Below are 18,476 nucleotides of genomic sequence, written 5' to 3' on the forward strand. Positions count from 1 at the left end.
GACTTTGTCGGATAGAACGTACACATGTGGACCAATCTTCATGATACTTAGGTAAAATGAATTGGTTTATTAAAAAAATGTGATTATTCTAGATTACAAAAAAGTGTTGGTGATTGTTGCAGAGGAAATGAAATAGAAGTTATCATAGAGCTAATACAGTTACTGTATAATCTTGGTTTTTGTAACCCCAATAAAGTTTGGCAAAGAATTTTTTTTTTTTTCTTAAGTTTCTAATAGTTTGATTTAGTATACAAAATAAGATTTATATATTTTAAAATTATTTAATTTTATAAGAGAAAAAAATAGAAAGAATTTAAAGCTAAATATAAAGACAATTTATTAATTGGGTATATGTTTTTATTTTTCTATTTTTCTAATCAAACGTAAAGTATCCAAAGAAAAAAGACGGTGACATAATTCAATAGTTTTCGACGTAAATGGTTGACCAATCTTCTTTGTTGTCCAAGATGCTAAGTCTTTTATTTAACAACTCTAGTAAAAAAAAAAGTCATTATGGTTATTATTGTACTTCAGGTATCGTCCTCAGGGACTACTTTTTGGAAATTATCAATACTAGGATAAATGAATTGTTTTTGTTTGAATCCTAAAATGAAAAACAATATGTAAAGTAACTTTTATGAAGTGAAACTAAGTTAAAAAAACTAAATTAATAACAAAATGGATATTAATTTTTAATTCAATTTTGGAGCTTTACACAATCTAACTTAAAGTATAGAAAAAGAGATAACAAGGGTTTCTTAAGTAAAATGATCTTAGGGTTTTAAGGTCCTTGGCATTTCGCAACCAATTTGAGTTCTATAACTCAAAACTACATCTGAAACCTACTTTTTCCTTTTTTAAAAAAAATTCCTAAAATCATCAAATGGATGAGATTAATTACTGGTTTAAGGTTTAACTTTTTAACCCTTCCTACTCCTTATAGTTTTGTTTCGGGGTAAATAACGATAAGGAAGACCGTGATAACTAATAATTAAGAGTTACCAAGAATCATTAGTATCAGGTAATATCATACCGTATCATTTCCTAAACTAACTCACAAGAATATGATAAAAAATTGATAAATTGTAATTCAACCAATAGTTAATCTCATTGTTAAAATGGTTTATCCATTGTCTCTTTCCTAACCTTTATGTTTTCATACTTTAAGCTTTGAGTTGACTTTTTAGCCTCTCATAGGGGTGATGTCACATTTACAATCCATAATAGGATAAAAATTCATAATTTGAATCAAAAGAAAATAAAAAGAATATATTCAATAAAAAAGAAAAGAAAACAAACCAAAGTTCTTGTTTTCTTCCCCACAAAATTGTCGAACTCCTGGTGAACCCTAGAACTAAAAGAGTTTTTATAATATTATCAATTACCTAACATGTGGCACACTCTCATTGGTCATTTATTATGAAAAAAATACCTAAAAATGTCTAAAAAAATAAAATAAAATGGTGATTTCTAGTCTTATGAGGCCCACTTAGGGTAGATGAAGTACCTTAGATGCAATTCTTGAGGTAAAAGAGGTGAAATAGTGGGTGAATTTGAAATTGAAGTCATTTTGAATTGGATTTCAAATTCATTAGTTGGATTCTGAATTCATAAGTTGAATTTCAAAATCATTTCAAAATGGTCATTTAGTTTTACGCAATTATCTTCAAATGACCATAACTTCTTCATTTCAACTTCGATTTGCATATTGTTTGAAGCGTTGGACTTCTAACTTCCCAATATTTGAAATGATATTTAGTATGCATAAAATAGATCACAAAAAGTGCTCAAAATTTTTCCTCAAGTTCAAAGTACATGTTACCACTAGATATTGAGTTTCAAACTTCCATGCAACTTGATGAATTTGCTTCATGCCGCATAATCTATGTTCGCTTGCATTCATTCTTACTCCATAATGGTTATTTCTCATTTTTCAAACTCATGATATCCTTGTCTTTCTTTTCTTCATAGTCCATGAGCTTTTGACTTGCTTATTTCATCATTTAGAACTTTCTTGATCTTCCGAAATCTAAGGTGATTCAACTTGTACCATTTTCTTCCCTTCAACCTGAGATAAATCTCCAAAATATAAGTTGAAGTTATGGCTAGGGCCTTAGTATTGATTTAGGTCAAGTTAAGTGATTTGAGTGTCCTCTGGTGCACAAATCATATCGAATATGTGCAATTAGAGCACATATTTTGGCTTCAATCAATGGTCCAATGCTTGTTTGCCACATGATAATTTTCTTGTCTCAATAGGTGAAATTGAAGTGCAGCCTCATAAAGATCCTCATCACAATCACCGTGAATGCTAGATTTCATATACTGCTTCTTCAAAACTGCTTTAATCTCCTATTTGAAGTGATAATCAATGCCTAGGTGTTGTGTGACATCAATCATTAGCATGCCTTCCATTGCATTTTCTCTTAGTTCGCTAAATACATGCTTAGATCCCTTTAACTTTTGTGCATGTTCATTGTAGAACACTCATACTGTAAAGTTAGGAAATTAGAAAGTTTGAAAATGCATGACATAATAAGAACTATAAAAAATTGGAAAGCAGTAAGGCAAACTTAACAATAAAATTGCCAAATTCAGGTGGATGGTTATCTTTCTTTAAGGGGGTAGAAACTAAGGTGTGATCCTGGGCAATACTCCATTTGTGAGTATTAGGCATAGACACAATTCTGGTGAAATTAGTCTTACCTATTTCTCAGAAGTTGTCTAGGTCAAGTACTGCAGGAATGGAGCAATCGTAAAAGCCACTTGGAATGGAGATTTTGAGAGATAGAAAAGCAGGTAAAGAAGAGATAAGAAAAGTAAAAGTCTAGCTAAATAAGGAGTTTGCGATGAAAGACTAAGGAGCGACAAAAAAAAAAAAACTTGGAATAGATATTCTGAGAGGTAGAAAAACAAGTAAATTATACCTATGTCAAAAAGAGTACATTGAGAAAGTTCTTCATAAGTTCAATATGTAGAATGTCAAGCCTGTTAGTACTCCATTAGCAGCTATTTCAGACTTTCATCTACCTTATCTCCACAATCATATGATGATGATGTTGACTATATGTCACAAGTTCCATATTCTAGTGTAATGGGGTCTCTCATGTAGGTTATGGTTTGTTCATGTCAAGATTTATCATATGTAGTCAGTAGATACATGACAAATCCTGATAAAGAACATTAGAAAGCAGTTTAGTAGATTTTTAGATACTTGTGTGGCTCAATTGATGTTTTTTTGGGAGAACTAGAGATAGAGTCATTAGGTATGTCGATTCTGATTTTGTTGGTGACCTTGATAAAAGGAGATCTCTTAAAAGGTATGTTTTTACTGTTGGTGGTTGTGTTATTCATTGGAAAGCTACTTTGTAGACTACAGTTGCTTTGTCTACTACTGAGACCAAGTACATAACTATTATAGAAGCTTGTAAGGAAGCTATTTAGTTGAAAAGACTATTTGGTGAACTTAGTGACAACTTGTAGATTACCACAATTTTTTTTTTTTTTTTTTTTTTTTTTTGTGATAGTCAACTATTTTCCTCACAAAAGATCAGATGTTTCATAAGAGGACAAAACACATTGATATGCAGTATCATTTTGTGCATGATATCATTGCTCGTGGTGATATTGTTGTGGGCAAAGTTAGCACCCATGATAATCTTATTGATATGATGACCAAGACACTCCTTGTAGCCAAGTTTGAGCATTGCTTAGACTTGGTTGGTATTCATTGTTGAGTTGCCCTTTGGGGTTTGTGGAAGAGGTGAACAGCTTTTGTTGAAGGTTGGAGTTTGTTTTTAATTCCTTACATTGGAATTCATGTCGAGGTGGAGATTGTTAGAGTTTGGTGACTTAGATTCTTTTTTGGTCCAACCTAAAAAGTTTGCGGTGCGACATATGTAGTAAATAAAATTTATGGATTTTTTGGGGGTCTATGGTGGCAGCGAAGGGATTGGGCCGATAGAATTTAGGGTGTATAAATATATGTGATGGTGTATAGGATTTAGGGTTATGCAGTAGCATGTTGATTCTCTCCCATTTTATACCAATTTTTTGACATAATGGATTTTCTTCTTCTCTTCTCATGGTTTTTCACTTAAATCTGTGTTATTATTTTCTTGTTGCTTATTCTCATTTTTCTATAATAATTAATTTGGAGAGGGGAGGACTAAGGGTGAGGTCCTTAAGTTTATTCATAATGGCAGTAAAAAAGACAATTACATTCTATTTGATTTATCCCAATTCAAGAAATGAATTTTTCGGGAGTAATTAGATGAAATGAAACTTAAGCTAAAACCCTTGTTTAATGAGAGTTGATGTCACATGTTTGGTGATCAGTATTTTGCACAAGATTTTACAAATTTCAATCCACTTCCTAGATGAGAAATTTTGTTCAAACATTCTGCTTAATTTGTAATTACTCAGCAAGTCCTGACACTATGTTGAACAAAGGATTTCAAAACCAACAGCAAGCAGTGGGAAATATTCTTGTTTTTTTCTAATTTTTTTTTTATTAAAAAGGTTTGTTAAATCGGCAATTTTTTAGATAAACATTATAATTATATTTTTCTTGAAAAACAATATAGTACATGTTTGGGCATAGGGTAGTAGTACATGCTTAAATAATATAATGTGTCTAATGAAATAAAATATTATTTTAATAAAAATTATTATGAGTAATAATATTTTAAACTGCGCTACCTCGCGGGTCTACCGTCCGATCTGAGTCAGCATTAGCTCCTTTTATTTCAATACTACTCTGTTATACTCCCAACAGTTTTTTATCACCTACCATTCTGCGGCCCAACGTTACACAGCAGTAATGTCGTCTCTGGCTCGTCGTCTCCGTGGCATCTTCACCTCACCTCTGCCGGCCACCACCAAAACTCCAGCTAAAACCATCAAGCGTTCGTCTTCCAATAACTCTACACTTAAAGAAATGGTCGACAAGTTCAAGAAATCCTCAGACTCCAAGCGATTCCGATCCCGCAACGGGTACTACGAGAAAGCGGTCCTCACACTAGCCAAGGCCAAAAAATTCTCATTCATCGAAGACATCCTGGAACACCAAAAACAGTACAATGAGATCTCCACCGAAGTCTTCGTGGTCAGACTCATTACTCTATATGGGAAAGCGGGCATGTTCGAGCATGCCCACAAACTGTTCGATGAAATGCCAAAGCTGAACTGCGAGCGCACCGTCATGTCTTTCAATGCTCTTTTGTCAGCGTGCGTTAATTCGAAGAAGTTTGATAAGATTGATGGGTTTTTCCAAGAGTTACCGGGGAACTTAGGGATCGTCCCCGACGTCGTTTCATACAATATTCTTGTTAATGCATTTTGTGAGATGGGGTCATTGGATTCAGCACTTTCGGTGCTTGATGAGATGGAGAAGGTTGGCTTGGAGCCTGATTTGATTACGTTTAATACCCTTCTCAACGCGTTTTATCACAGTGGTAGCTATGCTGATGGCGAGAAGATATGGGATTTAAGGAAAAATAATTAAAAATAAAATATTAAATATTAAAATGAGTTTTAAAATATATTTTTAAATATTAAAATAAATTAAAAATATTTAAAGTTTTCAAATAAATTTGTGTTTTACAAAACATTAAAAAACAATTTTTAAAAACAGTTATCAACCATGGTCTTAACTGTCCATATTTCTATTCATTCCTTTAAACTAGATCAAATTAAGTGAAAAAAAAAAAAAAGAGGGAAAATAGCAACATAATGCTTCAAATAAACCATGGATTTTTGAATTCTGTTTATCTACGTGTTGTTCATCTTTTATGACCATGATTTAAAGATGAATTTTTGAGATCTTTCATTTAGATGGTTGAAGTAGTTTTTGAACGTTCTTGTTTCAACATGCAAAGATATCTCCATAATTAGCCTAATAAAAACAAAATCATGGTTGATTAGTCAAGTAGCTAGTTGTTTTTATTGAAAATTCCATTTGGAATTAGATTCCCACATTAATCATGGCTTCATTATAACCTAATATCAATTTAGCACCTTGTTAATTGTTAAATTAAGCATGCATAGTATCAAATTACCAATTTTGTTAAAGTTTAAGTTTGTAGGATTTATATTCACAATATATATCATACTTTTCTAACAATCTCCCCTCACATGTAGTGGCAGAGCTAAGGGGGCATGAAAGAAAAATATTATATTATAATCATTATTTATAAATTATAAAGTAATTAATGATATTTTATATTATTGTTAAAAACTAAATAAGTTTAAATATTAATTATAAAAATGTATCAAATTAAATGACGATGATATTAAAAACACTTAAAAAATTAGATTTTATATATAAAAAAAACTATCAAGAATATTTAGAGAAAATTTTCAAAGAAATTAAAAAAATATAAAAAGAAAAATTATTAGAAATTTTCAATAACTTTTCTCAATTTGTAGCAAAAACCTTTAAAATCATTTTAAAAAATTCAATAATTTCTATTATAAATTTTGATATTTTTCAAATAAAGGAGGTACGCATCTTTACATCTCATTGTTTTACAACTTAATTTCATTTATTTATACCTTAGTCTTATTTTTTGTACTTATATTCAAAAACCTAATTTTTTTTTTTTTTTGTATTTTTAAAAGTGAAGATTATACTTTTTCTTCTTCTTCTTCAAATAACTAAATATAAGATAGTTGAAAGTAAAATCTTTTACTTAAAACTTATGTTTCCAATACTAAATTATTAAAACACTAGTAACTTAATGGTTAGATTTTGATGGACTTACATTATATTCTTATTTCTAAGTAAAAATATAAGTAGCTAATAAGAACTTAACAAGTATTATTTTTTATGATTTAGTTAAATTAACTATAAAAAATAAGTATAGAAAGAAAAAAAAAGAGTGAATAAGAAAGAATAAGTATGAACAATATTAAATAAGATTTTATTTTATTTTATTTTTTAATTTTAGTTCAATCTTAATATATTATTACTAATTCATGGTAAATATTTTTTTGTAATAAAATTTAATTATAATTATTTTATTTTAAAAAATTTTAAACATAAATTTAAAATTGGGGGTGGGCTAGACGGCTCTACTAATGCTCACATGCAACTTGTAGGCAATGATGAAAATATTGGCAATCACGGATATATCGGTACTTCGATTTTACGGATATATCGGAGATATATCAACGGATATTTTGGAAAAAAATATCAATAAACTTAAAATTGACCAAAATTTATAAAAATATATAAAAAAAAAACTTCATAAAAATGTAATTAGAAGTATAATGATATTTTTAAGTTGTTTATTAAATAATTTGATATATGTATAATATGATTTATCATATGTGATAATAATATTGTATGCATCGATAAAAATATGAATTTATAAGTGTACATTTATTATAAATTACATCTAATGTTATGATATTTGATTATAATATGTATAATTTTAAAAAATATATTAATATTAAAATTACGATCCATTTAATTCAATTGTATTAAATAATATAAAAATAGATTATGATATATGTACAATTTTTTAATATTTAATTAATTATTAATGATATTAAAACACTATCAAGAAAATTATATAATTTTATATTTTTGGTAATCAATTAAAAGAAAATTTTGCATTTAATTAAAAAATAACTATAATTAATTTGCTCTTTAAAATATTTTTTTAATATTTCTTTATATAATGAGTTTAACTATATATAGGTTTAGTCCATATTATTTAACAAGGGCAAGTTTGTCCGGATGTAATTGGTGTGAACCTTAAACCTTTTGGTTGGGGTTCGATTCCCCTCATCAGCAAGAGAAAGGCCATTTTGGGGACTATAGCTGCTTTGACTTCACTGTAGCGCGTTTGACCCACGCTGACCAGGTGATATATCGCCATAAATCAACCTTCATTTTACAGTAGACAAGACTAGCTTCACCAACATTGCCATTATGTCCACTGCTCACACATGGAGTGTTGCCAAGGACCACAACTTGGTTTCTGTCCCCTCAAAAAATGATAATCATCTATATGCACAATATTCCAGTCTCACTGTTAAGTTTGCATCCCCATTTTCCCTATATGTATATATTTCCATTAGGTCCTATGCTCGATTTTCACTTTTCAATTTCCTGTCGTTGATAATCTTCCTTTGCAGGACGAATTTTATATGAAACATGCACAAAACCTGGAGGAAGTTAAGAGTGTACTCAATGAACTAGGAGAAGGTACATTTGAAGTTTTGCTCATGATTGATGCCATCCAACGACTAGGCATTGACTACCACTTCCATGATGAGATTGAAGCAATTCTACAAAGGCAGTATAGGATAGTTATAACTACGGATGATTTCAAAGACAATCTTTACGAGGTTGCACTTAGGTTTTGGCTCTTGAGACAAGAAGGTTACTATGTGACTGCATGTGGCCGTTTTCTTTTTCTTTTAATTATAGTTTAACCTTCTCTGATTATATATTGAATCATTTGCTTTTTGGGAAAGTTAATTTTCTTGGTAATGTATATGAATGAACTGACAGATGTCTTTAACAACTTCAAGGACAAGAAAGGGGAGTTTGAAGAAAAACTAGGTAAAGATGTCAGGGGATTAATGGGTGTTGAAATATGTGCAACGATTTATGATGAAAAATAATAGAAAAACAAGAAAGAAGAACATGCAGATTTAACGTGGTTCGACTAATTACCTACATTCATGGGAATATGGAAGAGGATTTTCACTATGTATCAAATTAGGGTTACATAGAAGGGTATTTATATTAACCCTTAGGAATGATAATTCCAAAAATACCGTTGAATCGTAGTGCGGAGGGCAACGCACAACAAAAAGAAGTACAAGCCTAAATGGAAAATGTTATCGCACCACTTTGCTCCGGTATTTGCCTCTTTTTCTCCATGTCTTTGCACTCAAATATGAGTCACATACTATAATAATGGGTTTGTATAGAGCTTCACAGCTAAGTGTGCACGGAGAAGATATACTCGAAGAAGCAAGAAACTTTAGTAACCAGCACCTTAATGCATGGAACACCCACAATGATCAGCATCAAGCTTGCATTGTTAGGTATTGTGGATGATTTTCGGGGAATTATATCTTCTGCTGCTACAATTCTTCGTGTCTGGGATGATTTGGGAAGCGCCAAGGTAATTCTCAAGACTAGTCTTTGTTCTCTTGCACCACATGATCATTTCTTGTTTTAATAAGTCCAAAATAATTCTAGTGATTTCAATGACAAGGCTATCCTTTTTGCTATCATGATAAACAATTATCCACATTATTTTTACTTTTTATTTTTATTTTGATACAACAAGTGTTCATCATGTTCACAATTATAATTATTGTACTTGTTACAAACAATGAGTCAGTGACATGCCAATTCACTTTATTGGTGGTGACTCTTCTAGCCAACCACTATAGGCGGGACCCAAAAAGGTTGTACATCTTTATAAATTGTGGTTGATATCTTTTGCACTTCTATGATTGCTACTCGCCAAATGTCAAATCATTAAGAGTTGTGCACTCTTTAAAAAATGTTATAAGCATTTCATTAATCAAATCTCGACAAACTCCAAGACAAAGGGCTGGAGGCTTTTGTACCGACATATAGATTCCTATTGTGTGATCATTACGGTGCCACACGTTTAAGATTTATTTGAGGTAGAAAAAATATGTTTGATTATTAAAAATTATTTTTTTATATTATTAAAAAATAAAAAATAAAGTATTTTTAAAAATCTTTTTTTTTTTGTTGGGATAATTGTGTTTTGAATCCACTTGAACTCAAAAATTAAGCTTTGATCCATATAAATTCATCATTTAAGCCCAAGACCCAGAGAAAGTGTGAAAATTGGAAAGAATGATATGAAATTTTTATATTTCCAGAAATGACATTTGCTCACTACGAAAAAAAAAATATTAATTTAAATTTCATTCCTTTTGTAAACCTCAATAAAATTTAATATAATTTAGTGTTTTGAAATTAAAAAATACACCATTTTCCAAAAAAAATAAAAATAAATTATTATTATTATTATTATTTAAAAATAAAACATTTTGGAAAATATATATTTTTAAAATTGTGTATATAAAAAATAACTAAAAATATGTCAAATATTTAAAAAAAATGATATATTTTTAGAATATATTTTTAAAAAATTAGTTTTCTAAAAATAATAAATTTTCAGAATAATTATTTAAAAATATTTAACATAAAAAAGTTTGTCAAACATTGTGGTAGAAAATAGTTTTGAAGGGTATATTCATCTCTTCATATTTTATGTTAAATATTTTTTAAATAATTATTCTGAAAATGTCTCCTTAACTGGCCTAACAAAAACAAAATCATGGTTGATTAGTCAAATAGTTAGCTGTTTTTATTGAAAATTCCATTTGGAATTAGATTTCCACATTTATCATGGCTTCATTATAACCTAATATCAATTTAGCATTATAAAATAATTAAAATAAAATATTAAATATTAAATATTAAAATGAGTTTTAAAATATATTTTAAAATATTAAAATAAATTAAAAATATTTAAAGTTTTCAAATAAACTTCTGTTTTTTAAAACATTAAAAAACAATTTTAAAAACGGTTATCAACCATGGTCTTAACTGTCCATATTTTTATTCATTCCTTTAAATTAGATCAAATTAAGTGAAAAAACAAAAGAGAAAAAGAGGGAAAATAACAACATAATCCTTCAAATAAACCATGGATTTCTGAATTTTGTATATCTACGTGCTATTCATCTTTTATAATCCATGATTTAAGGATGAATTTTTGAGATCTTTCATCTAGATGGTTGAAGGAGTCTTTGAACCTTCTTGTTTCAAGAGGCAAAAATGTCTCCGTAACTGGCCTAATGAAAACAAAATCATGATTGATTAGTCAAGTAGTTAGCTATTTTTATTGAAAATTCCGTTTGGAATTAGATTCCCACATTAATCATGGCTTCATTATAACCTAATATCAATTTAGCATTACAAAATAATTAAAAATAAATATTAAATATTAAAATGAGTTTTAAAATATATTTTAAAATATTAGGGATTGTCCCGACGTCGTTTCATACAACATTATTGTTAATGCATTTTGTGAGATGGGTGGCTTGGAGCCTGATTTGATTACGTTTAATACCCTTCTCAACGCGTTTTATCAGAATGGTAGCTATGCTGATGGCGAGAAGATATGGGATTTAATGAAAAAGAATAATGTTGCTCCTAATGTTTGAAGTTGCAATGCCAAGTTGCGAGGAGTGATTTCAGAGAATAGAATGTCAGAAGCAGTTGAATTAATTGATGAGATGAAAACCAGTGGGATCAAACCTGATGTGTTTACTCTCAATTCTTTGATGAAAGGCTTTTGCAATGCTGGAAACCTAGAGGAAGCTAAAAGGTGGTATAGTGAAATTGCGATACATGAGTTGCCTCCTGTTCGGGCTACTTACATGACACTCATCCCATTTCTTGTTGAAAAGGGTGATTTTGATATGGCTACTGAGCTGTGCAAGGAAGTCTGCAGCAGGCGCTGGCTTATTGAACCGGCTTTATTGCAGCAGGTGTTGGAGGGGCTGGTTAAAGAGTCAAAAATTGAAGAAGCAACTGAGCTTGTGGAATTGGCAAAGTTGAAGAAGTTTCGCATTACACTGGAACTGCCTTCAGATAAATAGTATATTTTGTTGAAATTTTGCAGTGATTTAACAAAGCAGGCTTCCAGTATGGCTTATGATAGTTTCTGATTTTCCGATCTTATCAGTTGTATTTTTTACTTCACTTTTATCCCGTGTAAGATAATAAATCTCTGATTCATAAACCAATTCCAACACTTCCGTATCCTTTTATTCTTTCTTTTAATATGGAAGCTGGCTACCTTAGCTACCATTGTAAGAAGAAACGAAGAGACAATCCTGTACTGATACATTAAGCACATCAGTGGCTCTTATATTTTATTTTTTTGATTCTATACATATAGTACCTCCCTACAGGGGAAATGCTTCAAAGAGGAGGGACTTCATATGTTCCTCAAGGTGTGGAAGACTCTGATTGTCATCATAACTGTACATCAAAGGAACCATCCTTGCAATGTTAAGGGAACCCTTTGTAAAAGAAGTTGAAAATGGATGCTGAGAGAGGCACTCCTTGTTGAGGCGCTTCCATAAGTCTGAAATCATATAGGTCACATTTTGCCGTGCATTTTCCATGGAAGAGCCTTGGTGTTCCTTGATGTAGCACTCGATGTACGACCCGTCATGGCCGTCTTGATTCTCATCCTGTCAATGGATTCATGAATGTGTTAGTGTTGATTTAAAACTAAGTAGGCTAAGACACCATCAGAATTAAGGAATTAAAGACTTGAGACATGAATAACCTGGTTTTGCATTACCTTGGCGCTTCCCAGGTCGTCCCAAAGACGAAGAATGGCAGCTGTGGAAGATATGATGCTGGGGAAGTCATCCACAAGATCCACATTTCCCCTGGTTATGCCATGGCCCAAGAGAAAGAACAAGTGAACAAGCACCACATGTACCCCTGAACTGATGACCCCGTTTTTCAAGTACTCGTCGGCCTTTGGCACATGCCCAGAGGCAAACCATTATTTAACTTAAATATCTAGGTGAGAACTCAAGGACTTTGTAACTTTGTCTGATGGAACGTACAAATGGTGACCATTGCTTTTATTATTTGGGTATATGTTTTTTTTTTTTTTTCTAATAAAATATAAAGAATTTTGACATTGATTTTAAAAAATATTTTTAATATTTTTAATATTTAAAACTTTTTATGTATTAAAAATATTAGAAACCCTTTTTAAATTCACTTTTAAACGAATTTAAAGTATCTAAAGAAAGAAAGGCGATGACATATAAATGGTCAATTGCTTTCTTGCCACATGATCTTGAGGTTGGTGAGATTGCCTTAGATTGAAATGGAAACTTGGAAACTTATTAAATAAATAATAAAACAAAAATGTTATATTGATTATTTGTGAGGGTGAAGGTCATACAAAATTTTTCTACAAAAAGCATGATACAAAGTTTAGGCTGCATCGTCACTCTTTTTCTTCCTCTTACTTTTTTTTCTTACTCATGCACTTATCTTCTCCAAGTGGGGAAAGTTGGGCATGTATTGATGACAATGATATCTTGTTTGATATTCCAACTCCGGTCCCTCTTCTTTTTAATGCTTTTAATTGAAAGGAAAATGTTATGGTATATTAGTTGTAGATACGTACGGAATAAGGGATTCGGACTAATCAATATGTGGAATAAGATCTAGTTTGAAAATGTGCATGCAATACCACTTAAGTAATAATTTTTTTTTTGATAGGTATTAAAAAATACACTTTGATATTATAGCTAGAATCTAATTGAAAACAATCAAGTGATTAGTTTTTTTTACCAATATTCATGACTAGTGTTAGCGTAAACAGAATCATTAGCACAGAGGTACAAAAGTCTAATATTAAGTAAAAAAGAAATGCAACTTAATTTGCGATGCACCAACATTAATTTTGGTTGAGAGAACATGTGAATGAATCTTAGAATGATTTTTCTTATCATGAATTAATTGGGTCTCCGTCGATAGATCATATGTGCCACACAATTCCCTGTCACTATCTCAAGTAATTCCAACATCGATCATCACCATCAGAAATGAAAATTCACATGGGCCGCTATTAGCCCCTACACTGATAACTTCTCTATTCATGGACCCCCATATTGCTTGACATAGACTTGCAGAAAAGATACAGGATTTATATACCTTTGTGACTGACAACCATGACCCATGAGAAGGAGTTTTCTTTGGTTTGAAAACTCTGCTGCATGTGTTCCCACATTAGCTGAATTAATCCACGCTTTTGGTTGATTATTTTGAGGACGAATAGACTAGATAACAACTTGAAGCCACTAAATAGTTTGCTTTTGGTTGTTTCTGGGAGGGTGAAACAAATATAAAGATTTTCTGAAAGAACTGTGCAAGAACTGTGCATATATTTTGGTGCAATATATGCACCAAAATATATATTTCACTGAATGATTGATCATGCTTAAATTTTATACATTTATTCTATCATTTCAGCTACTGAGAGATTAAATTTTTTCCAAAGTATTACATATGTGTGGCTTGTTGGATCTAAAGAAACTAAACAAACCAGTTTTCACATGCATAGTGAATTTATTTTTATTAACTCATCATTTGATCAAGGGGCATACGCTTGAATTCGAGTTCATCATGCAAGGATTCAAATTCCTTTTTATATGTGTATTTCCAGAACCCTACTAAGCTTGTCATTTGGCATGATCATATGAGCCTGCTTTAGATCAAATGCCTAAGAAAAGTCCTTTGTCCCCTAGAGGTCAACACAGAATAGTATGGCTTCACGTTGTTAGAGTACATGATATACAATGTGGGTTTAAGTCCTATAAGTTTAAGCTTTTAAAAAGATTTAATAGTTTTAATATCATATCAGAGTTTTGTTTGGTGGCTAGTAGAACTTTTCTCCCACTCAAGATCAACTCCTTAACCCCAATTGGTTCTGATTGCTTAGCACTATATGAACATGTCATGCGATAAGGGATGACTCAAACTTGGGCTAGAAAGGGCCACGTCGAAGTACTTCAAATAACATGTTTTCATGATTTTGGGGAGCATTTCAAGTTTTTATCACATGGCTGCAATTATGATTTCGTGACGGAAAAGAAAACGTTGAATAGCACGTGTACATCCAAGTGGACCAGATGCATGCAGTAGTTTGGAATCATTTGCAAAAGGAATCCAAACCAAAGGATTTTCTTGTCTAAAGAACTTGCTTAGGCAGTGGAAACGGAAATGACTTGCAGGTAAATTTATTCAATAAGATTGCACTGAGGCCATGAGTATCTCCAATGGGATGCAAAAGAGGATGCTGTTCTTGTAGGAAGAGTGTGAATTTCACTACATCAAAGCGTATCTCCAATAGGCTGAGGCAAAAATTTCACTCATTTATTTTTTGAGTGTTTCTGTATGGTAGATTCTCAAGGAGCAAGGACTTCATATGCTCCTCAAGGCCAGGAAGGCACTGTTGGTCATCATAACTATACATCAAAGGGACCATTCTTGCAATATTGAGGGAGCCTTTTGTAAAAGAAGTTGAAAATGGATTTGGAGAGAGGCATTCCTTGTTGAGGCGCTTCCACATATCTGAAATCATATGGGCTACGATCTGTCTTGCATTTTCAACTGAAGAGCCTCGGTGTTCCTTCAAGTAGCACTCTACATAGGACCCATCATGCCCGTCTTGATTCTCATCCTGTCAATTTATTCAACTTAGGGTGGTTCTGTGAAACCAAACATTATGACATACCACTTCAAAACATCAATTAGGCCAACACTACATTTAACTTTTAAGGCCACCTCAAAATAACTTTTTATAAACCAAACATGAAAAATTGTAGGCATAGATTAATTAATAACCTGCATGTGGTTGGCATTTACCTTGGCGCTTCCGAGGTCATCCCAAAGACGAAGAATTGTTGCTGTAGAAGATATAATGCCTGGAAAGTCATCCACAAGTTCTATATTACCGCCTTCCGTAGAGAGCCCACTGGGTTCCACTTATGCTCCTTGTGGACCTTGGTACTGATCTCATTCGTGATGTCATCAAGAGTCTTGAAACACATCTTCATGTTCTCTGGAAGCTCTTTGAAAGCAGACAAATCCCATCTATATACAATAATTAATGACACAAATTAGTGGAACTATGTATATATATATATGTACACACATACACACCCATTAGCCAATCAATGAATTAGTCCATTTCTACCTATTAACAGCTTCTGTGAACAGAGTGAGTTCATCAAGGGTTCCACCAACATCAAAAATGTCATCTATTATGTAGATTAGAGAGATAGGTTTTGTGAGCTCAATCCTTTGCTCTGACAACCTTGGATCTGGGATGATTGCCATTGGCCACATGTACCATTTCAGTGGTTGGTCTCTTGCAAACTTCAACTCCTCGGTCAAACCTAGGTCCTTCCACCATCTAATAATTAATATGACAAATATTAGTTAGAGATCAAAGTGTCTTAAGAATATATAACAAGAAAGTAAATATAATCACAATGCAATTTTTCAAACAGACTTGGAAATTTGAAGCATCTCCTTTTGATGCACGGATTTAACCATATTGAAATCTATTTTTGCTAATTCTTGCAATGCATTTATCCATCCATTTGTGCCCTGGAAATCAGTAAGGAAGTTTTTGGTCATGAATCGTGCCAAGCTCTTGTGATGGGGATGCTCCAATGTATTCTTAACAACTGCAGCTTGATGATGATCAAGATGTTGCGAACATGCATTAAGGAGTAGACTGCTGAAATTTCCGGCTTCCTCAAGTGTATCTTCTCCTATACTTAGCTGAGAAGCTTCATACAAACCCATCAATCCTCTGATGTCTTCGCGTAGGTTTTGTTTAAACTTCCCCCCCTTGTTCTTGAAATTATTCAACACATCAATCCATGCACATTAACCAGTAAATTCACTTTCAGAAACAAACGACTCTTGGTAAATGTCGGTAAGGCTAATTAAAAAAGAAAAAAGAAATAAAATGAAAAAGAAACCACCTGCGGGCACAGTGTAACCTTCTTGTCTCAATAGGCGAAAGCGGAGTGCAACCTCATAAAGATCCTCATCACAATCACCATGAATGCTAGATTTCATATACTGCTTCTGCAGAACTGCTTCAATCTCCTCTTCGAAGTGATGATCAATGCCTAGGCGTTGTATGGCATCAATCATCATCATGCTTTCCATTGCATCTTCTCCTAGTTTGCTGAATACATGCTTAACTTCCTTTAACTTTTGTGCATGTTTATTGTAGAACTCATCCTGTAAAGTTAGGAAATTAGAAAGTTAGAAAATGCATGGCATAATAAGAACTATAAAATAATGGAAAGCAGTAAGGCAATCTTAACAGTAAAACTGCCAAGTTCAGGTGAATGGTTATCTTTCTTTAAGGGGATAGAAACCAAGGTGTGATCGTGGGCAATACTCCAATTGTGCGTATTAGGCATAGGCACAATTCTGGTGAAGTTAGTCTTGCCTATTTCTCTGAATTTGTTTGGGCCAACTGCAGGAATGGACCAAGCATAAAAGCCACAAGAACAGGGCATTAGGAGTAATAATAAATTATTAAATTAAAGAGAAGAGGGCACGCAACCAGATTGAGGATGAATCAAGTAGTGAGGCTTGTAGTTTTGCTATAACAATGGACTGAATTTATAGACAAGGAGCCTTGGAGTCTTGCTTGTTGCTTTTTACACCATGGGAAGCTTTTCTCTTGACAAATAGAAATTTTTTATATTAAGAATGCAATTTACAGTATTTTTAAAGAGCTTTGAAAGAGAAATAGCAAAATTTAAAAATCAATTTTAAAATAGAATTATAAAATCACTTTAATGCTTGCCGAGGAGATATTTAATTGGTGGTTCTTCCAAAAGAAAAATACTTCAAAAGAAAGCCCTTTTATTAAAAATATTTTAAATAAAAATATTGTCAAATGCACACCAAGATAATAGTCATTGTCAAATTTTAGAAGCACTTAATGATGCCCAAGTTATCATTCAATAAAATAGATACGAATTATCAAATTAAAAAAAAATCAAAATATTAAATAAATTTAAATATTATAAAAAAGAATTGCGAAAACATCCAAAGTACGTAACTTTTAAGAAAATAATAGGAATAAATTACTTCAAATATAATTTTTAATAATTTTAGAAACTTTTTAGCAAAGATAATCCTAAAATTTTTTCAAAGAATTCAATAATTTTTCTAATAAATTTTAATATATTTTTTCAAATAATTAAATATAAATTAATTGAAAATTATTTTTTACTAAAAATTAATCCATAATATCATTAAAATTTTAAATAGAATATAAGTGATTAATCAGACTTTGATTATTGTTAAGATTTCTTATTGATGCATGTTGTCTCTTATAATTTAAACTAAATGCAAATTTTCTTAAAATGTTAAAAGTTTTCAAAATTAAAACCGAAAAAATCCAACATTAATTAATAAAAATTAATATAATAATTGCATGGAAAAATAAAAATAAAAACAAAAAATAAGTTATATATACTAAATGGATTTTGTGAAAGCTTTAATTTTAATTTTAATTTTTTTTAAATTAATTATCCAACGACCTTTTTTTTTTTTTTTTTTAATTTTAGCAATCATTGACACGGCGACTATGGGTAGCCATATTTTCATGTACTCAGCTACTTTAAATCATCTTCCGAGTAGGTGAGATGTCATTTTCTCTTTACGTATCTGCCATTATTCAAAACACTCTGAATAAAGGAAAAAAAGAAAGTACTATTGGTTTAAGTCCACCCATCTTGAGGTTAGAGAGATTGCCCGAGAGCTAGTGCTTTTGAAGATATAGTTCATCCAAGTTTGATATAAGTGGTTTTCATATCTAAAA

General features: G+C 31.4%; 1 protein-coding gene and 1 pseudogene across 1 annotated transcript; one reads left to right on the forward strand and one right to left on the reverse strand.

Annotated features, from left to right (window-relative positions):
- Nucleotides 1-4,822: 4,822 nt before the first annotated feature.
- LOC117910452 (pentatricopeptide repeat-containing protein At3g13160, mitochondrial-like) lies at nucleotides 4,823-11,676 on the forward strand. The gene is made up of 5 exons (XM_034824529.1): nucleotides 4,823-5,395; nucleotides 8,146-8,392; nucleotides 8,525-8,575; nucleotides 9,067-9,146; nucleotides 11,254-11,676. Exons 1-5 carry the CDS (start codon nucleotides 4,823-4,825, stop codon nucleotides 11,674-11,676), a joined length of 1,374 nt encoding a protein of 457 aa, XP_034680420.1.
- A 116-nt stretch (nucleotides 11,677-11,792) lies between these two features.
- On the reverse strand, nucleotides 11,793-17,175 carry LOC117910464 (annotated as a pseudogene).
- Nucleotides 17,176-18,476: the final 1,301 nt, after the last annotated feature.

The sequence above is a fragment of the Vitis riparia genome, unplaced genomic scaffold (assembly GCF_004353265.1).
Source record: "Vitis riparia cultivar Riparia Gloire de Montpellier isolate 1030 unplaced genomic scaffold, EGFV_Vit.rip_1.0 scaffold750_pilon_pilon, whole genome shotgun sequence".
Taxonomy (NCBI): domain Eukaryota; kingdom Viridiplantae; phylum Streptophyta; class Magnoliopsida; order Vitales; family Vitaceae; genus Vitis; species Vitis riparia.